At 46.6% G+C, this 21,819-nt stretch overlaps 1 protein-coding gene across 2 annotated transcripts; it reads right to left on the bottom strand.

The window, feature by feature from the left end:
• Positions 1-983: 983 nt before the first annotated feature.
• Positions 984-19,889, bottom strand: LOC139581644 (E3 ubiquitin-protein transferase RMND5B-like). 2 transcript variants are annotated; one of them, XM_071411627.1, is made up of 13 exons: positions 19,788-19,889; positions 18,067-18,239; positions 17,373-17,515; positions 17,071-17,208; positions 16,854-16,954; positions 15,009-15,175; positions 9,922-10,087; positions 7,745-7,847; positions 7,400-7,554; positions 5,225-7,277; positions 3,089-3,298; positions 2,541-2,607; positions 984-2,478 (listed from the first exon to the last, which is right to left on the bottom strand). In XM_071411627.1, exons 2-10 carry the CDS (start codon positions 18,203-18,205, stop codon positions 7,214-7,216), a joined length of 1,176 nt encoding a protein of 391 aa, XP_071267728.1. In that variant the 5' UTR covers positions 18,206-18,239; positions 19,788-19,889; the 3' UTR covers positions 984-2,478; positions 2,541-2,607; positions 3,089-3,298; positions 5,225-7,213. The 2 variants fall into 2 exon arrangements, with proteins under 2 accessions (XP_071267728.1, XP_071267727.1); XM_071411626.1 differs by having other exon boundaries at positions 984-2,607.
• Positions 19,890-21,819: the final 1,930 nt, after the last annotated feature.

Genomic DNA, 21,819 nt, shown 5'->3' with positions numbered 1-21,819 from the left:
TGCCCTGGGCGGTGTTGTGAAGTTGAGTGCTGGACACACAGAACAAATGCCCAGTTTTCTTTTAGAATGCAAATGTAAAAATGTGTGTGTGTGTGTGTACCACAGGAGGCTGGTGGCACCTTAATTGGGGAGGACGGCTCATAGTAACGGCTGGAAAGGAATCCATGGAATGGTATCAAACTCTCAAACCCATGGTTTTCATTTGTTTGATACCACTCCATCCCAGCCATTATGAGCCGTCCTCTCACCCACTCTCAAGCATATTTGACTTGTGTAATAGCCAGGTTCATGATTTGAGCAGTTAGCAAACAGTCCTGTTTTAGACTTGATGTGTGTGTGTTCCCAGGAGGGGGTCAAGCCAAACACCATCTCTCCCTCTGACTCACCAACCTCCATCTAACAATATTATATAAACCAGAGCTTAATATAACTTCACAGGTCACATAGGTGACTGTCTTCTGAGTGTGGGTTGATGATGAAAGATATTAACTCATGTTTGTGTGTGTTGCTGCTCTGTATGTAGGAGACTGAGTGTGGGTTGATGATGAAAGATATTAACTCATGCTTGTGTGTGTCGGAGACTCTACACATGCAAACTTCACTGCTTGGATTTCAAGCATTCATTGTAGGCGGCTTACAGAATGACTTGCATACAACTATAACACACACTAGTTAAAGTCAACAGGAGGACAGTTGTTTGCGTGAAGTGAATACAGCTAGCCCAGTAGGAGACATTTCTGCAACTTAAATTCTCAGGCTGGTAGGCCGTCATTGTAAATAAGAATTTGTTCTTAACTGATTTGCCTAGTTAAATGTTTAGTATGTAGAAGTCACCTAGTATGGTAATGTCGCCATCTGGTGGCATCAGCAGGAAGAGCATGCGAGTCAACATCAGTGGCTAATATTGGCTCTAACGGTCCATCTTTCTGCAGCTAACCAAAACCAACCAAATTCTAATACTTTCCACAAACATAAAAACAGAGTTGGAGTATAAAGTTTTTATTCCATTTTAAGATGCAAGTATAATATGAAACATGTTAGAGAATAAATATGTACAATACAACTTTAATAAAGACAGAGAAGCAGGTAAAAGGCCAACCTATCACACAAGAACTCTGACTACTGAAAAAAGAACCCATGAAGAAGCCATAACAGACCTTAGTGTATTCTGTCAATCTGGGAAAGAAGATTAATGATTGTCAGCCAAAAGCAGTAAACCAAATGTAAAATCAACCAAACACAAAACAAACACGTGTGCGCACACACAAATCATAATATAAAACTAGACCTGCTTAAAAAAAATACCTGCTTCCATCATTCATTCTGACTGTAGATCAGTGCAAATGGCTGACTGCTACCATGTGTCAGCTGTTAAAGAGATGGTGGTGCAGAACTCGCTGACATCACCATTCCATGGGCTGGTATGACATCACCATTCCATGGGCTGGTATGACATCGGTTCGGAAAACGGAGAAGGATTTGATCATGGATCCAACCCAATACTGATGTTGCTATTTTGTGGCATAATTATATATTTCATCAAATGTATTATGTTACTTGTGGTTTCACTATTTTACAAGAGACTTGATTCTAGCGATGAGAAATAAAAACAGGAGCAGACTTCACAGTAGTATCATTTGTTTTTGTTGAATACGTCGGCCTAGAAACATGGCTTCCTTCTTCAGGAAAATTGTTATTGGAGCCAGTTGCAAAATCAAAATCAGCCAATTGACCCTCGACCTCTCCACCGATCACAACACTGATACATGTACTGTAACCCAAAGTGACTTTCAACCAATCAGGGCCTTTATTTCATCATCGCCAATAGAAAGAGAAATGTTGCAAATATTTTTACAATCAGTGTTCCATTCACAAACTGTAACCACGGTCACCGCCAATCACAACCTCTCAATACAATTTATGTTAATATATTTTCTCAGAGGCCACTTAGCTTTACCTCTGTAATATAGAAGTTTAAATACTCTCCTGAAATCAGACAACTTTCTAAAAAATTAAATAATAACTGTCACATCACCCCTCTAACATCCATTAAATCATTCTGTGTACTGAGGAAAGCCTACAGATGGAGAGAGCATTCTGTGTACTGAGGAAAGCCTACAGATGGAGAGAGCATTCTGTGTACTGAGGAAAGCCTACAGATGGAGAGAGCATTCTGTGTACTGAGGAAAGCCTACAGATGGAGAGCATTCTGTGTACTGAGGAAAGCCTACAGATGGAGAGATAGAGAAAAAAGGAACAGAGCAGTCATCCAAAAACTCTACAACTCAACACCCTATCGCTATCAACTCAACTCGAAAGGCTATCATCATCAAGATTTAACATCAACTCGACAGGCTATGAACATCAACTCAACTCGAAGCCTATTACCAACATCAACACGATAGCCTATCACCAACATCAACATCATCTCGATAGCCTATCACCAACATCAACATCATCTCGATAGCCTATCATCAACTCATCTCGATAGCCTATCACCAACATCAACATCATCTCGATAGCCTATCACCAACATCAACATCATCTCGATAGCCTATCACCAACATCAACATCAACTCGATAGCCTATCACCAACATCAACTCGAACTCAACTCGATAGCCTATCACCAACAACAACTCAACAGCCTATCACCAACAACAACTCAACTCGATAGCCTATCACCAACAACAACTCAACTCGATAGCCTATCACCAACAACAACTCAACTCGATAGCCTATCACCAACAACAACTCAACTCGATAGCCTATCACCAACATCAACTCAACTCGATAGCCTATCACCAACAACAACTCAACTCGATAGCCTATCACCAACATCAACTCGATAGCCTATCACCAACATCAACTCGATAGCCTATCACCAACATCAACTCGATAGCCTATCACCAACAACAACTCAACTCGATAGCCTATCACCAACAACAACTCAACTCGATAGCCTATCACCAACATCAACTCGATAGCCTATCACCAACAACAACTCAACTCGATAGCCTATCACCAACATCAACATCAACTCGATAGCCTATCACCAACAACAACTCAACTCGATAGCCTATCACCAACATCAACTCGATAGCCTATCACCAACAACAACTCGATAGCCTATCACCAACATCAACTCGATAGCCTATCACCAACATCAACTCGATAGCCTATCACCAACAACAACTCGATAGCCTATCACCAACATCAACTCGATAGCCTATCACCAACATCAACTCGATAGCCTATCACCAACAACAACTCAACTCGATAGCCTATCACCAACATCAACTCAACTCGATAGCCTATCACCAACATCAACTCGATAGCCTATCACCAACATCAACTCGATAGCCTATCACCAACATCAACTCGATAGCCTATCACCAACATCAACTCGATAGCCTATCACCAACATCAACTCGATAGCCTATCACCAACATCAACTCGATAGGCTATCACCAACATCAACTCGATAGGCTATCACCAACATCAACTCGATAGGCTATCACCAACATCAACTCGATAGGCTATCACCAACATCAACTCGATAGGCTATCACCAACATCAACTCGATAGGCTATCACCAACATCAACTCGATAGGCTATCACCAACATCAACTCGATAGGCTATCACCAACATCAACTCGATAGGCTATCACCAACATCAACTCGATAGGCTATCACCAACATCAACTCGATAGGCTATCACCAACATCAACTCGATAGGCTATCACCAACATCAACTCGATAGGCTATCACCAACATCAACTCGATAGGCTATCACCAACATCAACTCGATAGGCTATCACCAACATCAACTCGATAGGCTATCACCAACATCAACTCGATAGGCTATCACCAACATCAACTCGATAGGCTATCACCAACATCAACTCGATAGGCTATCACCAACATCAACTCGATAGGCTATCACCAACATCAACTCGATAGCCTATCACCAACATCAACTCGATAGCCTATCACCAACATCAACTCGATAGCCTATCACCAACAACAACTCAACTCGATAGCCTATCACCAACAACAACTCAACTCGATAGCCTATCACCAACATCAACTCGATAGCCTATCACCAACAACAACTCAACTCGATAGCCTATCACCAACATCAACATCAACTCGATAGCCTATCACCAACAACAACTCAACTCGATAGCCTATCACCAACATCAACTCGATAGCCTATCACCAACAACAACTCAACAGCCTATCACCAACAACAACTCAACAGCCTATCACCAACATCAACTCGACAGCCTATCACCAACATCAACTCGATAGCCTATCACCAACATCAACTCGATAGGCTATCACCAACATCAACTCGATAGGCTATCACCAACATCAACTCGATAGGCTATCACCAACATCAACTCGATAGGCTATCACCAACATCAACTCGATAGGCTATCACCAACATCAACTCGATAGGCTATCACCAACATCAACTCGATAGGCTATCACCAACATCAACTCGATAGGCTATCACCAACATCAACTCGATAGGCTATCACCAACATCAACTCGATAGGCTATCACCAACATCAACTCGATAGGCTATCACCAACATCAACTCGATAGGCTATCACCAACATCAACTCGATAGGCTATCACCAACATCAACTCGATAGGCTATCACCAACATCAACTCGATAGGCTATCACCAACATCAACTCGATAGGCTATCACCAACATCAACTCGATAGGCTATCACCAACATCAACTCGATAGGCTATCACCAACATCAACTCGATAGGCTATCACCAACATCAACTCGATAGGCTATCACCAACATCAACTCGATAGGCTATCACCAACATCAACTCGATAGGCTATCACCAACATCAACTCGATAGGCTATCACCAACATCAACTCGATAGGCTATCACCAACATCAACTCGATAGGCTATCACCAACATCAACTCGATAGGCTATCACCAACATCAACTCGATAGGCTATCACCAACATCAACTCGATAGGCTATCACCAACATCAACTCGATAGGCTATCACCAACATCAACTCGATAGCCTATCACCAACATCAACTCGATAGCCTATCACCAACATCAACTCGATAGCCTATCACCAACATCAACTCGATAGGCTATCACCAACATCAACTCGATAGGCTATCACCAACATCAACTCGATAGCCTATCACCAACATCAACTCGATAGCCTATCACCAACATCAACTCGACAGCCTATCACCAACATCAACTCAACTCGATAGCCTATCACCAACATCAACTCAACTCGATAGCCTATCACCAACATCAACTCAACTCGATAGGCTATCACCAACAACAACTCGATAGCCTATCACCAACAACAACTCGATAGCCTATCACCAACAACAACTCAACTCGATAGCCTATCACCAACATCATCATCAACTCGATACGCTATCAACATCAACGCAACTTGATGGGCTATCATCATCATCAACGCAACTTGATGGGCTATCATCATCATCAACGCAACTTGATGGGCTATCATCATCATCAACGCAACTTGATGGGCTATCATCATCATCAACGCAACTTGATGGGCTATCATCATCATCAACGCAACTTGATGGGCTATCATCATCATCAACACAACTTGATGGGCTATCATCATCATCAACACAACTTGATGGGCTATCATCATCATCAACACAACTTGATGGGCTATCATCATCATCAACGCAACTTGATGGGCTATCATCATCATCAACGCAACTTGATGGGCTATCATCATCATCAACACAACTTGATGGGCTATCAATCATCATCAACGCAACTTGATGGGCTATCATCATCATCAACGCAACTTGATGGGCTATCATCATCATCAACACAACTTGATGGGCTATCATCATCATCAACACAACTTGATGGGCTATCAATCATCATCAACACAACTTGATGGGCTATCAATCATCATCATCATCAACACAACTTGATGGGCTATCAATCATCATCATCATCATCAACACAACTTGATGGGCTATCATCATCATCAACACAACTTGATGGGCTATCATCATCATCAACACAACTTGATGGGCTATCATCATCATCAACACAACTTGATGGGCTATCATCATCATCAACACAACTTGATGGGCTATCATCATCATCAACGCAACTTGATGGGCTATCATCATCATCAACACAACTTGATGGGCTATCATCATCATCAACGCAACTTGATGGGCTATCATCATCATCAACACAACTTGATGGGCTATCAATCATCATCATCATCAACTCGATAGCCTATCATCATCATCAACTCGATAGCCTATCATCATCATCATCAACTCGATAGCCTATCATCATCATCATCAACTCGATAGCCTATCATCATCATCATCAACTCGATAGCCTATCATCATCATCAACTCGATAGCCTATCATCATCATCAACTCGATAGCCTATCATCATCATCAACTCGATAGCCTATCATCATCATCAACTCGATAGCCTATCATCATCATCATCAACTCGATAGCCTATCATCATCATCATCAACTCGATAGCCTATCATCATCATCAACTCGATAGCCTATCATCATCATCAACTCGATAGCCTATCATCATCATCAACTCGATAGCCTATCATCAACATCAACTCGATACCCTATCAACATCAACTCGATACCCTATCAACATCAACTCGATACCCTATCAACATCAACTCGATACCCTATCAACATCAACTCGATACCCTATCAACATCAACTCGATAGGCTATCAACATCAACTCGATACCCTATCAACATCCCACAAAAGAAAGCATAACGCCTCATCACATCCTTAAAGAAAAAGAGTAGAATAAGTTCAGCAGGCAGCTGCAAATGAACGAGTGTCAATGAATGAACAATCCTTTTGAGTTGTTTCCTTCGTCCTCATGCCGACCGACTCCTCTCTGTCTCTCTATGGGTAGAAGTCGTTTGATGGGCCATCCACATCAGCTCTCTGTACACTAGGAGCTGTTGACGGGGCAAGACGAGGCAGGAGTATTACAGCCTTGGGCCATCACTGGAGGGGTTCCGGTCCGAGTTTGGGTGGGGGCACTGGGGCAAATTGGTGCCTGTGAGGGGGTAGGATGGGGATTTCCAGGGGTCCTGGGGTAGCAGGTAGCTACTGTAGCTCCAAGGGCCTGGCAGTTTCAGGAAACAGGATGGGGGATCAAAAGAAGATCTGCTTGGCATCTGACGGGTTCTGCTCCATGGGACAGTAGGGACATTTCAGTCTGAGGAGATGGAGGAGAGAGACACACACAGGCAGGTGAATTTAACAACAGAGTTACACAGGTCTGACAATGCCAATGGTTGAATGCCCTCCTGTCTGTCGGTCAGCCTGGATCAAACTTACTTTCCAGCGTTGGTGAGTTTGTTGAGGGCGTCTCTGGAGATGACGTGTCCACAGATGAGCTTCATGGGAGGGTTGCTCTCTGACGTCTGCTGCCGGAGGATGGGACAGGCGAACACGGAGTGGTACCAGCACTTCTTCCCCAGGTCTATCTCAATCTGGAGGGAGGGGAGACAGGACAGTTACCCTTCTATAACAACCTTCATTAATAATCCATTTTAAAATGGTTATAGTATCATAGATGTTAGAAATAATTTTGAATTACAATTCTTGCTTTTAAACACTGAGAAATCATTGCCCAGAGAAAGTCATGACAGAAAAGCAGAGAGCTTAGAGAGGGAGACTTACAGGCAGCTCGTCCTTGTGTGTCCAGACTCCGCTACACTGTCTCTGTTCAATCACCTGTTTGATGTTCATCAGGACTGGCAGAGCCATGCAGCCTGACGCAAAACTGACATTCAACACAGAGAAACAGACGTGGAAATCACAGACACATACTGCAGTCAGAAACAAAGACCAGCATTGTAAAGGAATCTTACTATCAGCGTCCCGGCCGTGCGCGTCGAATAAAACAGGTGTAGGTAGACCTTACAGTGAAATGCTTACTAACAAGTCCTTAACCAACAATGCTTTAAGTTAAGACAAAAAATAAACTAATAATTAAAGAGCAGCAGTAAAATAACAAGCGAGGCTATATACAGGGGGGTACCGGTACATAGTCAATGTGGAGGCTATATACAGGGGGGTACCGGTACAGAGTCAATGTGGAGGCTATATACAGGGGGGTACCGGTACAGAGTCAATGTGGAGGCTATATACAGGGGGGTACCGGTACAGAGTCAATGTGGAGGCTATATACAGGGGGGTACCGGTACAGAGTCAATGTGGAGGCTATATACAGGGGGGTACCGGTACAGAGTCAATGTGGAGGCTTTATACAGGGGGGTACCGGTACAGAGTCAATGTGGAGGCTATATACAGGGGGGTACCGGTACAGAGTCAATGTGGAGGCTATATACAGGGGGGTACCGGTACAGAGTCAATGTGGAGGCTATATACAGGGGGGTACCGGTACAGAGTCAATGTGGAGGCTATATACAGGGGGGGTACCAGTACAGAGTCAATGTGGAGGCTATATACAGGGGGGTACCGGTACAGAGTCAATGTGGAGGCTATATACAGGGGGTACCGGTACAGAGTCAATGTGGAGGCTATATACAGGGGGGTACCGGTACAGAGTCAATGTGGAGGCTATATACAGGGGGTACTGGTACAGAGTCAATGTGGAGGCTATATACAGGGGGGTACCGGTACAGAGTCAATGTGGAGGCTATATACAGGGGGTACTGGTACAGAGTCAATGTGGAGGCTATATACAGGTGGTACCGGTACAGAGTCAATGTGGAGGCTATATACAGGGGGGTACCGGTACAGAGTCAATGTGGAGGCTATATACAGGGGGGTACCGGTACAGAGTCAATGTGGAGGCTATATACAGGGGGGGTACCGGTACAGAGTCAATGTGGAGGCTATATACAGGGGGGTACCGGTAGAGAGTCAATGTGGAGGCTATATACAGGGGGGTACCGGTACAGAGTCAATGTGGAGGCTATATACAGGGGGGTACCGGTACAGAGTCAATGTGGAGGCTATATACAGGGGGGTACCGGTACAGAGTCAATGTGGAGGCTATATACAGGGGGGTACCGGTACAGAGTCAATGTGGAGGCTATATACAGGGGGGTACCGGTACAGAGTCAATGTGGAGGCTATATACAGGGGGGTACCGGTACAGAGTCAATGTGGAGGCTATATACAGGGGGGTACCGGTACAGAGTCAATGTGGAGGCTATATACAGGGGGGTACCGGTACAGAGTCAATGTGCGGGGACACTGGTTAGTTGAGGTAATATGTACATGTAGGTAGAGTTAAAGTGACTATGCATAGATTATAAACAGAGTAGCAGCAGTATAAAAGAGGGTTCTGGGTAGCCCTTAGATTAGCTGTTCAGGAGTCTTATGGCTTGGGGGAAGAAGCTGTTTTGAAGCCTCTTGGACCTAGACTTGGCGCTCCGGTACCGCTTGCCGTGCGGTAGCAGAGAGAACAGTCTATGACTAGGTTGGCTGGAGTCTTTCACAATTTTTAGGGCCTTCCTCTGACACCGCCTGGTATAGAAGTCCTGGATGGCAAGAAGCTTGGCCCCAGTGATGTACTGGGCTGTACGCACTACCCTCTGTAGTGCCTTACGGTCGGAGGCCGAGCAGTTGCCATACCAGGCAGTGATGCAACCCGTCAGAATGGTCTCGATGCAGCTGTAAAACCTTATGAGGATCTGAGGACCCCATGCAAAATCTTTTCAGTCTTCTGAGGGGGAATAGGTTTTGTTGTGCCCTCATCACAACTGTCCTAGTGTGTTTGGACCATGATAGTTTGCTGGTGATGTGGACAACAAGGAACTTGAAGCTCTCAACCGGGGTGTGTGTGTGTGTGTGTGTGTGTGTGTGTGTGTGTGTGTGTGTCTAACCTGACACTGAGAGGTGACTCTACAGATAGCCCCAGCAGCGCGCAGGCGTCCCTGGTGAAGCTGTTACAGATCTCAGCCCATTGGTTGGTCTCTAGCAGAGAGCGGTAGGGAGAGTTCTCTATGCCGTGCCGCAGGTACACCAGACTACCCATGAGGATCTGGATGTCTGGGGGAGAGGAGACACTGTTAACATGGACGTCTGGGAGGGGAGAGGAGACACTGTTAACATGGACGTCTGGGGGGGGGGAGAGGAGACACTGTTAACATGGACGTCTGGGGGGGGAAGAGGAGACACTGTTAACATGGACGTCTGGGAGGGAGAGGAGACACTGTTAACATGGACGTCTGGGGGGGGAGAGGAGACACTGTTAACATGGACGTTTGGGAGGGGAGAGGAGACACTGTTAACATGGACGTCTGGGAGGGGAGAGGAGACACTGTTAACATGGACGTCTGGGGGGGGAGAGGAGACACTGTTAACATGGACGTCTGGGAGGGGAGAGGAGACACTGTTAACATGGACGTCTGGGAGGGGAGAGGAGACACTGTTAACATGGACGTCTGGGAGGGGAGAGGAGACACTGTTAACATGGACGTCTGGGAGGGGAGAGGAGACACTGTTAACATGGACGTCTGGGGGGGAGAGGAGACACTGTTAACATGGACGTCTGGGAGGGGAGAGGAGACACTGTTAACATGGACGTCTGGGGGGGGGGAGAGGAGACACTGTTAACATGGACGTCTGGGAGGGGAGAGGAGACACTTAATGATGTCTGGGGGGGGGGGAGACACTGTTAACATGGACGTCTGGGGGGGGAGAGGAGACACTGTTAACATGGACGTCTGGGAGGGGAGAGGAGACACTGTTAACATGGACGTCTGGGGGGGGAGAGGAGACACTGTTAACATGGACGTCTGGGAGGGGAGAGGAGACACTGTTAACATGGACGTCTGGGGGGGAGAGGAGGCACTTAATGATGTCTGGGGGGGGGGGAGACACTGTTAACATGGACGTCTGGGGGGGAGAGGAGACACTGTTAACATGGACGTCTGGGAGGGGAGAGGAGACACTGTTAACATGGACGTCTGGGGGGGAGAGGAGACACTGTTAACATGGACGTCTGGGGGGGAGAGGAGACACTGTTAACATGGACGTCTGGGGGGAGAGGAGACACTGTTAACATGGACGTCTGGGGGGGGGAGGAGACACTGTTAACATGGACGTCTGGGGGGGAGAGGAGACACTGTTAACATGGACGTCTGGGGGGGGAGAGGAGACACTGTTAACATGGACGTCTGGGGGGGAGAGGAGACACTGTTAACATGGACGTCTGGGGGGGGAGAGGAGACACTGTTAACATGGACGTCTGGGGGGGAGAGGAGACACTGTTAACATGGACGTCTGGGAGGGGAGAGGAGACACTGTTAACATGGACGTCTGGGAGGGGAGAGGAGACACTGTTAACATGGACGTCTGGGGGGGAGAGGAGACACTGTTAACATGGACGTCTGGGGGGGAGAGGAGACACTGTTAACATGGACGTCTGGGAGAGGAGACACTGTTAACATGGACGTCTGGGAGGGGAGAGGAGACACTGTTAACATGGACGTCTGGGGGGGGGAGAGGAGACACTGTTAACATGGACGTCTGGGAGGGGAGAGGAGACACTTAATGATGTCTGGGGGGGGGGGGAGACACTGTTAACATGGACGTCTGGGGGGGGAGAGGAGACACTGTTAACATGGACGTCTGGGAGGGGAGAGGAGACACTGTTAACATGGACGTCTGGGGGGGAGAGGAGACACTGTTAACATGGACGTCTGGGAGGGGAGAGGAGACACTGTTAACATGGACGTCTGGGGGGGAGAGGAGACACTGTTAACATGGACGTCTGGGGGGGGAGAGGAGACACTTAATGACGTCTGGGGGGGGGGGGGGAGACACTGTTAACATGGACGTCTGGGGGGGGGAGAGGAGACACTGTTAACATGGACGTCTGGGAGGGGAGAGGAGACACTGTTAACATGGACGTCTGGGAGGGGAGAGGAGACACTGTTAACATGGACGTCTGGGAGGGGAGAGGAGACACTGTTAACATGGACGTCTGGGGGGGAGAGGAGACACTGTTAACATGGACGTCTGGGGGGGGGAGAGGAGACACTGTTAACATGGACGTCTGGGGGGGAGAGGAGACACTGTTAACATGGACGTCTGGGAGGGGAGAGGAGACACTGTTAACATGGACGTCTGGGGGGGGAGAGGAGACACTGTTAACATGGACGTCTGGGGGGGAGAGGAGACACTGTTAACATGGACGTCTGGGAGGGGAGACACTGTTAACATGGACGTCTGGGAGGGGAGAGGAGACACTGTTAACATGGACGTCTGGGAGGGGAGAGGAGACACTGTTAACATGGACGTCTGGGAGGGGAGAGGAGACACTGTTAACATGGACGTCTGGGGGGGAGAGGAGACACTGTTAACATGGACGTCTGGGGGGGGAGAGGAGACACTGTTAACATGGACGTCTGGGAGGGGAGAGGAGACACTGTTAACATGGACGTCTGGGAGGGGAGAGGAGACACTGTTAACATGGACGTCTGGGGGGGAGAGGAGACACTGTTAACATGGACGTCTGGGGGGGGAGAGGAGACACTGTTAACATGGACGTCTGGGGGGGAGAGGAGACACTGTTAACATGGACGTCTGGGAGGGAGAGGAGACAGTGGTCATGAAGGATGTCTGACAGGAGACAGTGGTCATGAAGGATGTCTGACAGGAGACAGTGGTCATGAAGGATGTCTGACAGGAGACAGTGGTCATGAAGGATGTCTGACAGGAGACAGTGGTCATGAAGGATATCTGACAGGAGACAGTGGTCATGAAGGATGTCTGACAGGAGACAGTGGTCATGAAGGATGTCTGACAGGAGACAGTGGTCATGAAGGATGTCTGACAGGAGACAGTGGTCATGAAGGATGTCTGACAGGAGACAGTGGTCATGAAGGATGTCTGAGAGGAGACAGTGGTCATGAAGGATGTCTGAGAGGAGACAGTGGTCATGAAGGATGTCTGACAGGAGACAGTGGTCATGAAGGATGTCTGACAGGAGACAGTGGTCATGAAGGATGTCTGAGAGGAGACAGTGGTCATGAAGGATGTCTGAGAGGAGACAGTGGTCATGAAGGATGTCTGAGAGGAGACAGTGGTCATGAAGGATGTCTGAGAGGAGACAGTGGTCATGAAGGATGTCTGAGAGGAGACAGTGGTCATGAAGGATGTCTGAGAGGAGACAGTGGTCATGAAGGATGTCTGAGAGGAGACAGTGGTCATGAAGGATGTCTGACAGGAGACAGTGGTCATGAAGGATGTCTGACAGGAGACAGTGGTCATGAAGGATGTCTGACAGGAGACAGTGGTCATGAAGGATGTCTGACAGGAGACAGTGGTCATGAAGGATGTCTGACAGGAGACAGTGGTCATGAAGGATGTCTGACAGGAGACAGTGGTCATGAAGGATGTCTGACAGGAGACAGTGGTCATGAAGGATGTCTGACAGGAGACAGTGGTCATGAAGGATGTCTGACAGGAGACAGTGGTCATGAAGGATGTCTGACAGGAGACAGTGGTCATGAAGGATGTCTGACAGGAGACAGTGGTCATGAAGGATGTCTGACAGGAGACAGTGGTCATGAAGGATGTCTGACAGGAGACAGTGGTCATGAAGGATGTCTGACAGGAGACAGTGGTCATGAAGGATGTCTGACAGGAGACAGTGGTCATGAAGGATGTCTGACAGGAGACAGTGGTCATGAAGTAGGGAGGAAGGAAGGTGTCCATTGACACACTATTGGAACAGGTCATTAGTCAGTCAGCTGGTAAGAGAAAGAAGCTATGAAGTCCTGTAAGAAAGCTATTGCAACGGAACATGCTTGGCAACACAAAACAACAACGGAACATGCTTGGCAACACAAAACAACAACGGAACATGCTTGGCAACACAAAACAACAACGGAACATGCTTGGCAACACAAAACAACAACGGAACATGCTTGGCAACACAAAACAACAACGGAACATGCTTGGCAACACAAAACAACAACGGAACATGCTTGGCAACACAAAACAACAACGGAACATGCTTGGCAACACAAAACAACAACGGAACATGCTTGGCAACACAAAACAACAACGGAACATGCTTGGCAACACAAAACAACAACGGAACATGCTTGGCAACACAAAACAACAACGGAACATGCTTGGCAACACAAAACAACAATTAGAGTTTCTCATTGGATGATTAGGATTTCGTCTTATTGGACAGTTCCTCCCTGTTTCAGTTGATTTTCTTCCGTTTGGTGCCTAATGAACATGATCCCTGTCAAAAAGTTATTCAAAACCACCAGGAACCCCCAGCCAGGGAGTCTGTCCCTACCCCTCTTCAAAACCACCAGGAACCCCCAGCCAGGGAGTCTGTCCCTACCCCTCTTCAAAACCACCAGGAACCTCCAGCCAGGGAGTCTGTCCCTACCCCTCTTCAAAACCTCCAGGAACCCCCAGCCAGGGAGTCTGTCCCTACCCCTCTTCAAAACCACCAGGAACCCCCAGCCAGGGAGTCTGTCCCTACCCCTCTTCAAAACCACCAGGAACCTCCAGCCAGGGAGTCTGTCCCTACCCCTCTTCAAAACCTCCAGGAACCCCCAGCCAGGGAGTCTGTCCCTACCCCTCTTCAAAACCACCAGGAACCCCCAGCCAGGGAGTCTGTCCCTACCCCTCTTCAAAACCACCAGGAACCTCCAGCCAGGGAGTCTGTCCCTACCCCTCTTCAAAACCACCAGGAACCTCCAGCCAGGGAGTCTGTCCCTACCCCTCTTCAAAACCACCAGGAACCCCCAGCCAGGGAGTCTGTCCCTACCCCTCTTCAAAACCACCAGGAACCCCCAGCCAGGGAGTCTGTCACTACCTCTCTGGTGCGGTGAGGTGGACTGTTAGTGCTTCCATTCAGACCATAATTTATCTGCCCTCTACATTTCTATCTGTCCCACTCTGACCAGAACAGGGCCCAGGCTGTCTGTGTTCCTACCTCTCTGGTGCTGTGAGGCGAAGGGCTGGAAGTGCCTGGCGTACTGTAGCGCCTCCAGCTGGTTGGTGATGCCTCCGTTTAACAGGCTGATGAAGTAGAGGCGGTGCAGCTTGAACTCCAGGGTACTGTTCAGGTCCAGCAGGCGCTGCCGGTTTGTTACTGCCCACCTGGAGCCAGGGAGAGAGAGGATTGTAATCATTAGTGCACACCTGGAGCCAGGGAGAGAGAGGATTGTAATCATTAGTGCCCACCTGGAGCCAGGGAGAGAGAGGATTGTAATCATTAGTGCACACCTGGAGCCAGGGAGAGAGAGGATTGTAATCATTAGTGCACACCTGGAGCCAGGGAGAGAGAGGATTGTAATCATTAGTGCCCACCTGGAGCCAGGGAGAGAGAGGATTGTAATCATTAGTGCCCACCTGGAGCCAGGGAGAGAGAGGATTGTAATCATTAGTGCACACCTGGAGCCAGGGAGAGAGAGGATTGTAATCATTAGTGCCCACCTGGAGCCAGGGAGAGAGAGGATTGTAATCATTAGTGCACACCTGGAGCCAGGGAGAGAGAGGATTGTAATCATTAGTGCACACCTGGAGCCAGGGAGAGAGAGGATTGTAATCATTAGTGCACACCTGGAGCCAGGGAGAGAGAGGATTGTAATCATTAGTGCACACCTGGAGCCAGGGAGAGAGAGGATTGTAATCATTAGTGCCCACCTGGAGCCAGGGAGAGAGAGGATTGTAATCATTAGTGCACACCTGGAGCCAGGGAGAGAGAGGATTGTAATCATTAGTGCACACCTGGAGCCAGGGAGAGAGAGGATTGTAATCATTAGTGCACACCTGGAGCCAGGGAGAGAGAGGATTGTAATAATTAGTGCCCACCTGGAGCCAGGGAGAGAGAGGATTGTAATCATTAGTGCCCACCTGGAGCCAGGGAGAGAGAGGATTGTAATCATTAGTGCACACCGCAGCAAACAGTTGCAAACTGAAAGCAATTTATATTGGGCAAATTCAGGTAGTTCCCTCCACGTTTCCTTCTGTTTAGGTCCTAGTGAATAGACCCCAGGATTGGGCTCAATTCAATTTCAACCCCGGCATTGCCCCAACCCCCCCCGGCATTGCCCCAACCCCGGCATTGCCCCAACCCTGACCGGGTGTCTACAAGTCTTTCAGATCTCAATTGTGTTCTAAAGTTAATCAGTTACTGAATGGATCAAAATGCTCAAAGAGGGATTTGATTCACATTCAACTCCACACAGAGAGGAGGTACAGTACACACTCTAGTGCTGGTCTGAGGTCAGTATATAACAGAGAGGAGGTACAGTACATACTCTAGTGCTGGTCTGAGGTCAGTATATAACAGAGAGGAGGTACAGTACACACTAGTGCTGGTCTGAGGTCAGTATATAACAGAGAGGAGGTACAGTACATACTCTAGTGCTGGTCTGAGGTCAGTATATAACAGAGAGGAGGTACAGTACACACTCTAGTGCTGGTCTGAGGTCAGTATATAACAGAGAGGAGGTACAGTACATACTCTAGTGCTGGTCTGAGGTCAGTATATAACATAGAGGTACAGTACACACTCTAGTGCTGGTCTGAGATCAGTATATAACAGAGAGGAGGTACAGTACATACTCTAGTGCTGGTCTGAGGTCAGTATATAACAGAGAGGAGGTACAGTACATACTCTAGTGCTGGTCTGAGGTCAGTATATAACAGAGAGGAGGTACAGTACATACTCTAGTGCTGGTCTGAGGTCAGTATATAACAGAGAGGAGGTACAGTACATACTCTAGTGCTGGTCTGAGGTCAGTATATAACAGAGAGGAGGTACAGTACATACTCTAGTGCTGGTCTGAGGTCCTGCATCCTCAAGGCCTCCAGGATCCTGTTGAGTTCCAAGAACGGCTGCTTCATGCTCATGTCAATCACTACTCCAGATTCCTGGGAGACACACACACAGTTATAATACATATGAAATACACCCAAGTTCTTCAATTCTGGTTTTGGGGACCAACAGGGTGTGCAGGCTTTTGTTTCATCTCAGTTGTTCTGTTTACCTGACATAGGTCCTCTGCCACACTCAGCATGCCTTGTCTGTACAGGTGTTCCACAATGGTCTCACTCAGGTACTTCTGTCTCTCAGGTGAGTCCCACACTGTCTCTGCCACCACTGCACTCACCTCTGCATCAAAGTTCTACAGAAACACAGCCAGGAAACAACGAAAGGATAAGTGGAAATACATTTCTCCTTTGTGTGCTTAAAATGTATAATACTGTCTTGAACCACAAGGAAGTTGCATCATCTCTTTTCTAAATTGTAAAGATACTATAATGAAAGCATTTAGTGGGAAACTCTCACCCTGTCGATAGCTTTGCCCACTTTGGAGACACTGCCGTGGATGTCCTTGTGTCTGGAGGCCAGCAGCTGTACTGTTTCTTTAATGTTCTTACAACACTGGGCCATGGTCTGAGACAGCACCGTCAGATCGGCATCTCGTACCCCTGAAGGAGAGGTATTTAGAGAGGCGGGAGAATCAGGTTTCTGCATTGTGATGCATTGACATTACACAACATTCTATGGCAGCCATGTTAGCACCATTTCAAATATAATGACATATGTCTATGGTTAGCACCCTATTACCATCACATGGGAATATTCAAACAATGTTATGTAACTGAATGTCTAGAATTAGAACAATATTCAAAAGTTGACCCAACTCTGTAAATACATGTCTCTGCCATGAAGGAGACAGCAAGGTTAAAGGTTAAAGTAGTCCTGCTGAAAGTTACATAAAGAGACCTATGAATCACTTCTGTGTCTGAACACTCATGAGTCATGACACGCAACCGGAGCAAAACAATGTTTCATTTGTCTTGTGGCGAATTGTTTAAATAAATGAATTGCATATTGTTCCGTGCTTTAGTTATAGTCGTGCATCAAATTCCTCAAATATGGGGCCTTTAACCGTATGTGCAGGTATCTATCATTCTGTACCTGCAAGGTACCGGATGACTGGAGTGGACACTACTTCTAAACTACAGCGTGGCCTTACCGAATGTAACCAGCTGTCCCCGTAGCTCACAGACGCTGCGTAGTAGTTCGTCCAGCCGTTCCTCTGACTGGTGTCCGTACATGACGAACCTGTGGAGCACCTTCTCCAGCTCCCGCTCCACACACGCACACTGCTCCATACCTAGACTGGGACTCTACTGCATTCACTACCACCTGGGAGAGACAACACACATAACCAAGGGAACTAGGCCTAGGTCAGCGGTATTCAAACCTCTCCACAGGGACCCCCAGACATTTCACTATTTTGTTGTAGCCCTGAAGTAGTTCATCTGATTCACCTAGTCAAGGGCCTGAAGTAGCTCACCTGATTCACCTAGTCAAGGGCCTGAAGTAGCTCATCTGATTCACCTAGTCAAGGGCCTGAAGTAGCTCACCTGATTCACCTAGTCAAGGACCTGAAGTAGCTCACCTGATTCACCTAGTCAAGGGCTTGAAGTAGCTCATCTGATTCACCTAGTCAAGGGCCTGAAGTAGCTCATCTGAATCACCTAGTCAAGGGCCTGAAGTAGCTCATCTGATTGATCTAGTCAATGGCTTGATGATTAGTTGAATCAGGTGTGCTAGCTACAGAAAATATAAAATACCTGGAACGGCTGGGGGTCCCCAAGGAGAGGTTTGAGAACCACTGAACAAGGTCACAAACAATAGCTCAGCATTTTGCAATCCTCCCATGACCCCAACAGTTTTGATTCACTACTAGTACTAGCATAACTGGTCAACAAAATACTTGATTAGTTGAATCAGATTTGCTAGAGCCTAAAGTGTGCAATGGCACAGTTTGGACAGTATTGATAATCATTGACAGGCAACAGAAAATATGAAAGAAGACCAATTTATTCTAGATCAACAAGTGGATATCACTGTTGTTAGGCCTAAATGTCTTGGTCTCATTGACACATCAGGCATCCCTGGTGTAAACATTTGAAAAACATCGCTCTGCAACTTTCCCCTTCTCGTTTTAATTGTATACATCTGACAAATACAACATTTACTATGTAGCTACACATCATGCAAAAAAAGACTACTTTTGGAACCGGTTTGCTCGCTGAAGCTAATAGGCCCTGTCCATAGCCTCAAGCCCTCGACCAATGGCATTCGACTGCAACACAGGGTTAGCACGGTAGGCTAACTAGCCAAATCGTTTGCTGACACTGAGTTAAGACAAGTAGCTAGCGAAACACTAAGAATCTAGCCAGCTGTGTTCTTGCTACTTACTAAAAACTCACAACAAAGCTCTGGTAGCAGCTATGTTAAAAAATATCAAGTTAGCTAAGCTAACTAGCCAAACCCACAACAACATTACCAAGCCAGCTAGCGTAGCTATATAGCTACTGGTACCTAGACGTTATCTAGCTGCATAAGAAGTCGTATCAAACACCACTTGGTTACAATGTCGATTATCATACCGCTGTCAATCCTATTGGCAGCTAAGAAATGTTGGTGAGTAGCTAGCTAGCTACGTTTTGTTATTCTGTCCTTTCGCATACACTTCAAGTTGTCGCATAACGTAAACCTAGCAATGGACCGAAGCTGTTTATGTTTGACTCGGCAATAGTGGTGTATTTTAATCGATTGCATAGTTAGAAAGACAGCCAGATTACACTAATATTTGTTGCAATTCTAAAATAAATTAACGACATGTCATAAAATATAAAATTAGTTAGAAGGACAACATAAAGCGTCAAAATAAAGACCACTTGCCTGTCGTAACAGCGATTCTCCACCAGTTGTCCTTCGATCTGCGGAACTTCCTTCCGGTGTCGCACATCTCAGATTTTCATAATAAAAGTACTGTAGTTACTTTGACCATAAAGGTAAGGTTCTTAGACTTGATTCAATGTTTAATATTTACAGAGTTCCATCCTCTGATACATACTCCTATATCCGTAAAAAACAAGTCAAATGTAGTATTTGATTCCAATGTTAAATTGTCTCACAATAGCCTACAAGTTCATTGCGAACCCCAGGTGGCGCTCTATGGACGGTTATGAATGGAGATCTATGGCCAGATTGCATAGCGATGGTGCAGACAGGTGTGTGGCTTGGAGCTGGCCAGGGAATTTCCCACCTGTGATGTAACTATCTGGTCATGACCCCAGACAGGCATTGATGTAAAACACACACACACACAAATCATCAATATGCATGTAGATTACTGAAAGTCACTCATAAAACATTTCTCAATTAAGTTCTAAGTCTCAATTCTGTCGCTTCATTAACTTGCATCAACAAAGACTGAGTGTATCAAAAGAAAGACAAATCTCAGTTTCATAGTTGGGAGTCTGTGTGTAGCCTAGGTCACTGGAGACCAAACTTAACGGAGATATAACTAAAGAAGCTTGTGTTTCAGAGTGAAGAAATAGGCTGCATAGCCTCTTTTAGCGAGGCCTGGGCGGCCACCCAGCCCCGACCACACACAGCTCACATCACAATCTCACAAAGGTTGCAACGGTAGTTCCCCTCATGCCAACTGAGAAGTTATTTTCCCTCCAACACTTTCTCACCTCTACGTCTATGAAAGTCTTCAAATACATTTGAATGAAATTCCACTGAGACGAGAGTTTTGGAGCTGGAGATGTAATACCTGCCCCATTGTCTTACTGTGCATGGCTCAGCGCACACTACTATGCTGCATGTGCACGTTGGTCAAACAAGCAAGGGGTGTACTACAGATTAGAGAAACACTAGTAAGTAAGACAAGTGTTGTTCTCTGCAGCTCAGTTGGTATGGCTCTTGCAACGGCGGGATAGTGGGTTTGATTCCCGGGACCACCCATACGTAAACAAATGTATGCAGGCATGACTGTAAGTTGCTTTGGATAAAAGCGTCTGCTAAATGGTATATATTATTATTATATTAGAACATCTGTACAAGTCAAATCAACTCCAACTCCTTATGATCTAAACATGCATAATCACACTTCACAACAGAAGATTGGACAGAGTTTTGCATGGGATCTTTCTAGAAGGTGCTATGAAGCCCCCAATAGGCTAGATTACAGTGATGCACATCAATCATTACACACACGTGGATTAAGGATTAATACAAGTTAGGTGACAGATTCACAAACCACAATCACACCCCAAAAAGGGCATCACAACAAACTAGGGCAGTTGACAACAGCTAGATTTGAAATGTGATCCTGCTGGCTTCTATTCTGTCCTGTTTGTCATGAATACTAAGGGGTTGGTTGGTTCTAAAATACCCTCTCATGAGACTGGGCCTTGGTTTAGCATCACAGCCCAAAGATAGGAGCACAGGAAATAAACACCCATGTGAGTTTACTGTCTGAGGAGGAACTAAAGTATATTAGACCAGGCTGAGACTGCTGCACCCAACCTTATACTGAACCTACCTGACAACGTGTTAGACCAGACTGAGACTGCTGCACCCAACCTTATACTGAACCTACCTGACAACGTGTTAGACCAGACTGAGACTGCTGCACCCAACCTTATACTGAACCTACCTGACATTGTGTTAGACCAGACTGAGACTGCTACACCCAACCTTATACTGAATCTACCTGACAATGTGTTAGACCAGACTGAGACTGCTGCACCCAACCTTATACTGAATCTACCTGACAATGTGTTAGACCAGACTGAGACTGCTGCACCCAACCTTATACTGAATCTACCTATATGTTAGTACATGTATTACTTCACTAGATCACTTTATAACAACATACATGACAGGAACAATGCACACTACTATAATGAGAATGTCTATA

The sequence above is a fragment of the Salvelinus alpinus genome, chromosome 7 (genome assembly GCF_045679555.1).
Source record: "Salvelinus alpinus chromosome 7, SLU_Salpinus.1, whole genome shotgun sequence".
In the NCBI taxonomy this organism is placed as follows: Eukaryota; Metazoa; Chordata; class Actinopteri; order Salmoniformes; family Salmonidae; genus Salvelinus; species Salvelinus alpinus.
This window is presented reverse-complemented; position numbering and strand designations above follow the sequence as displayed.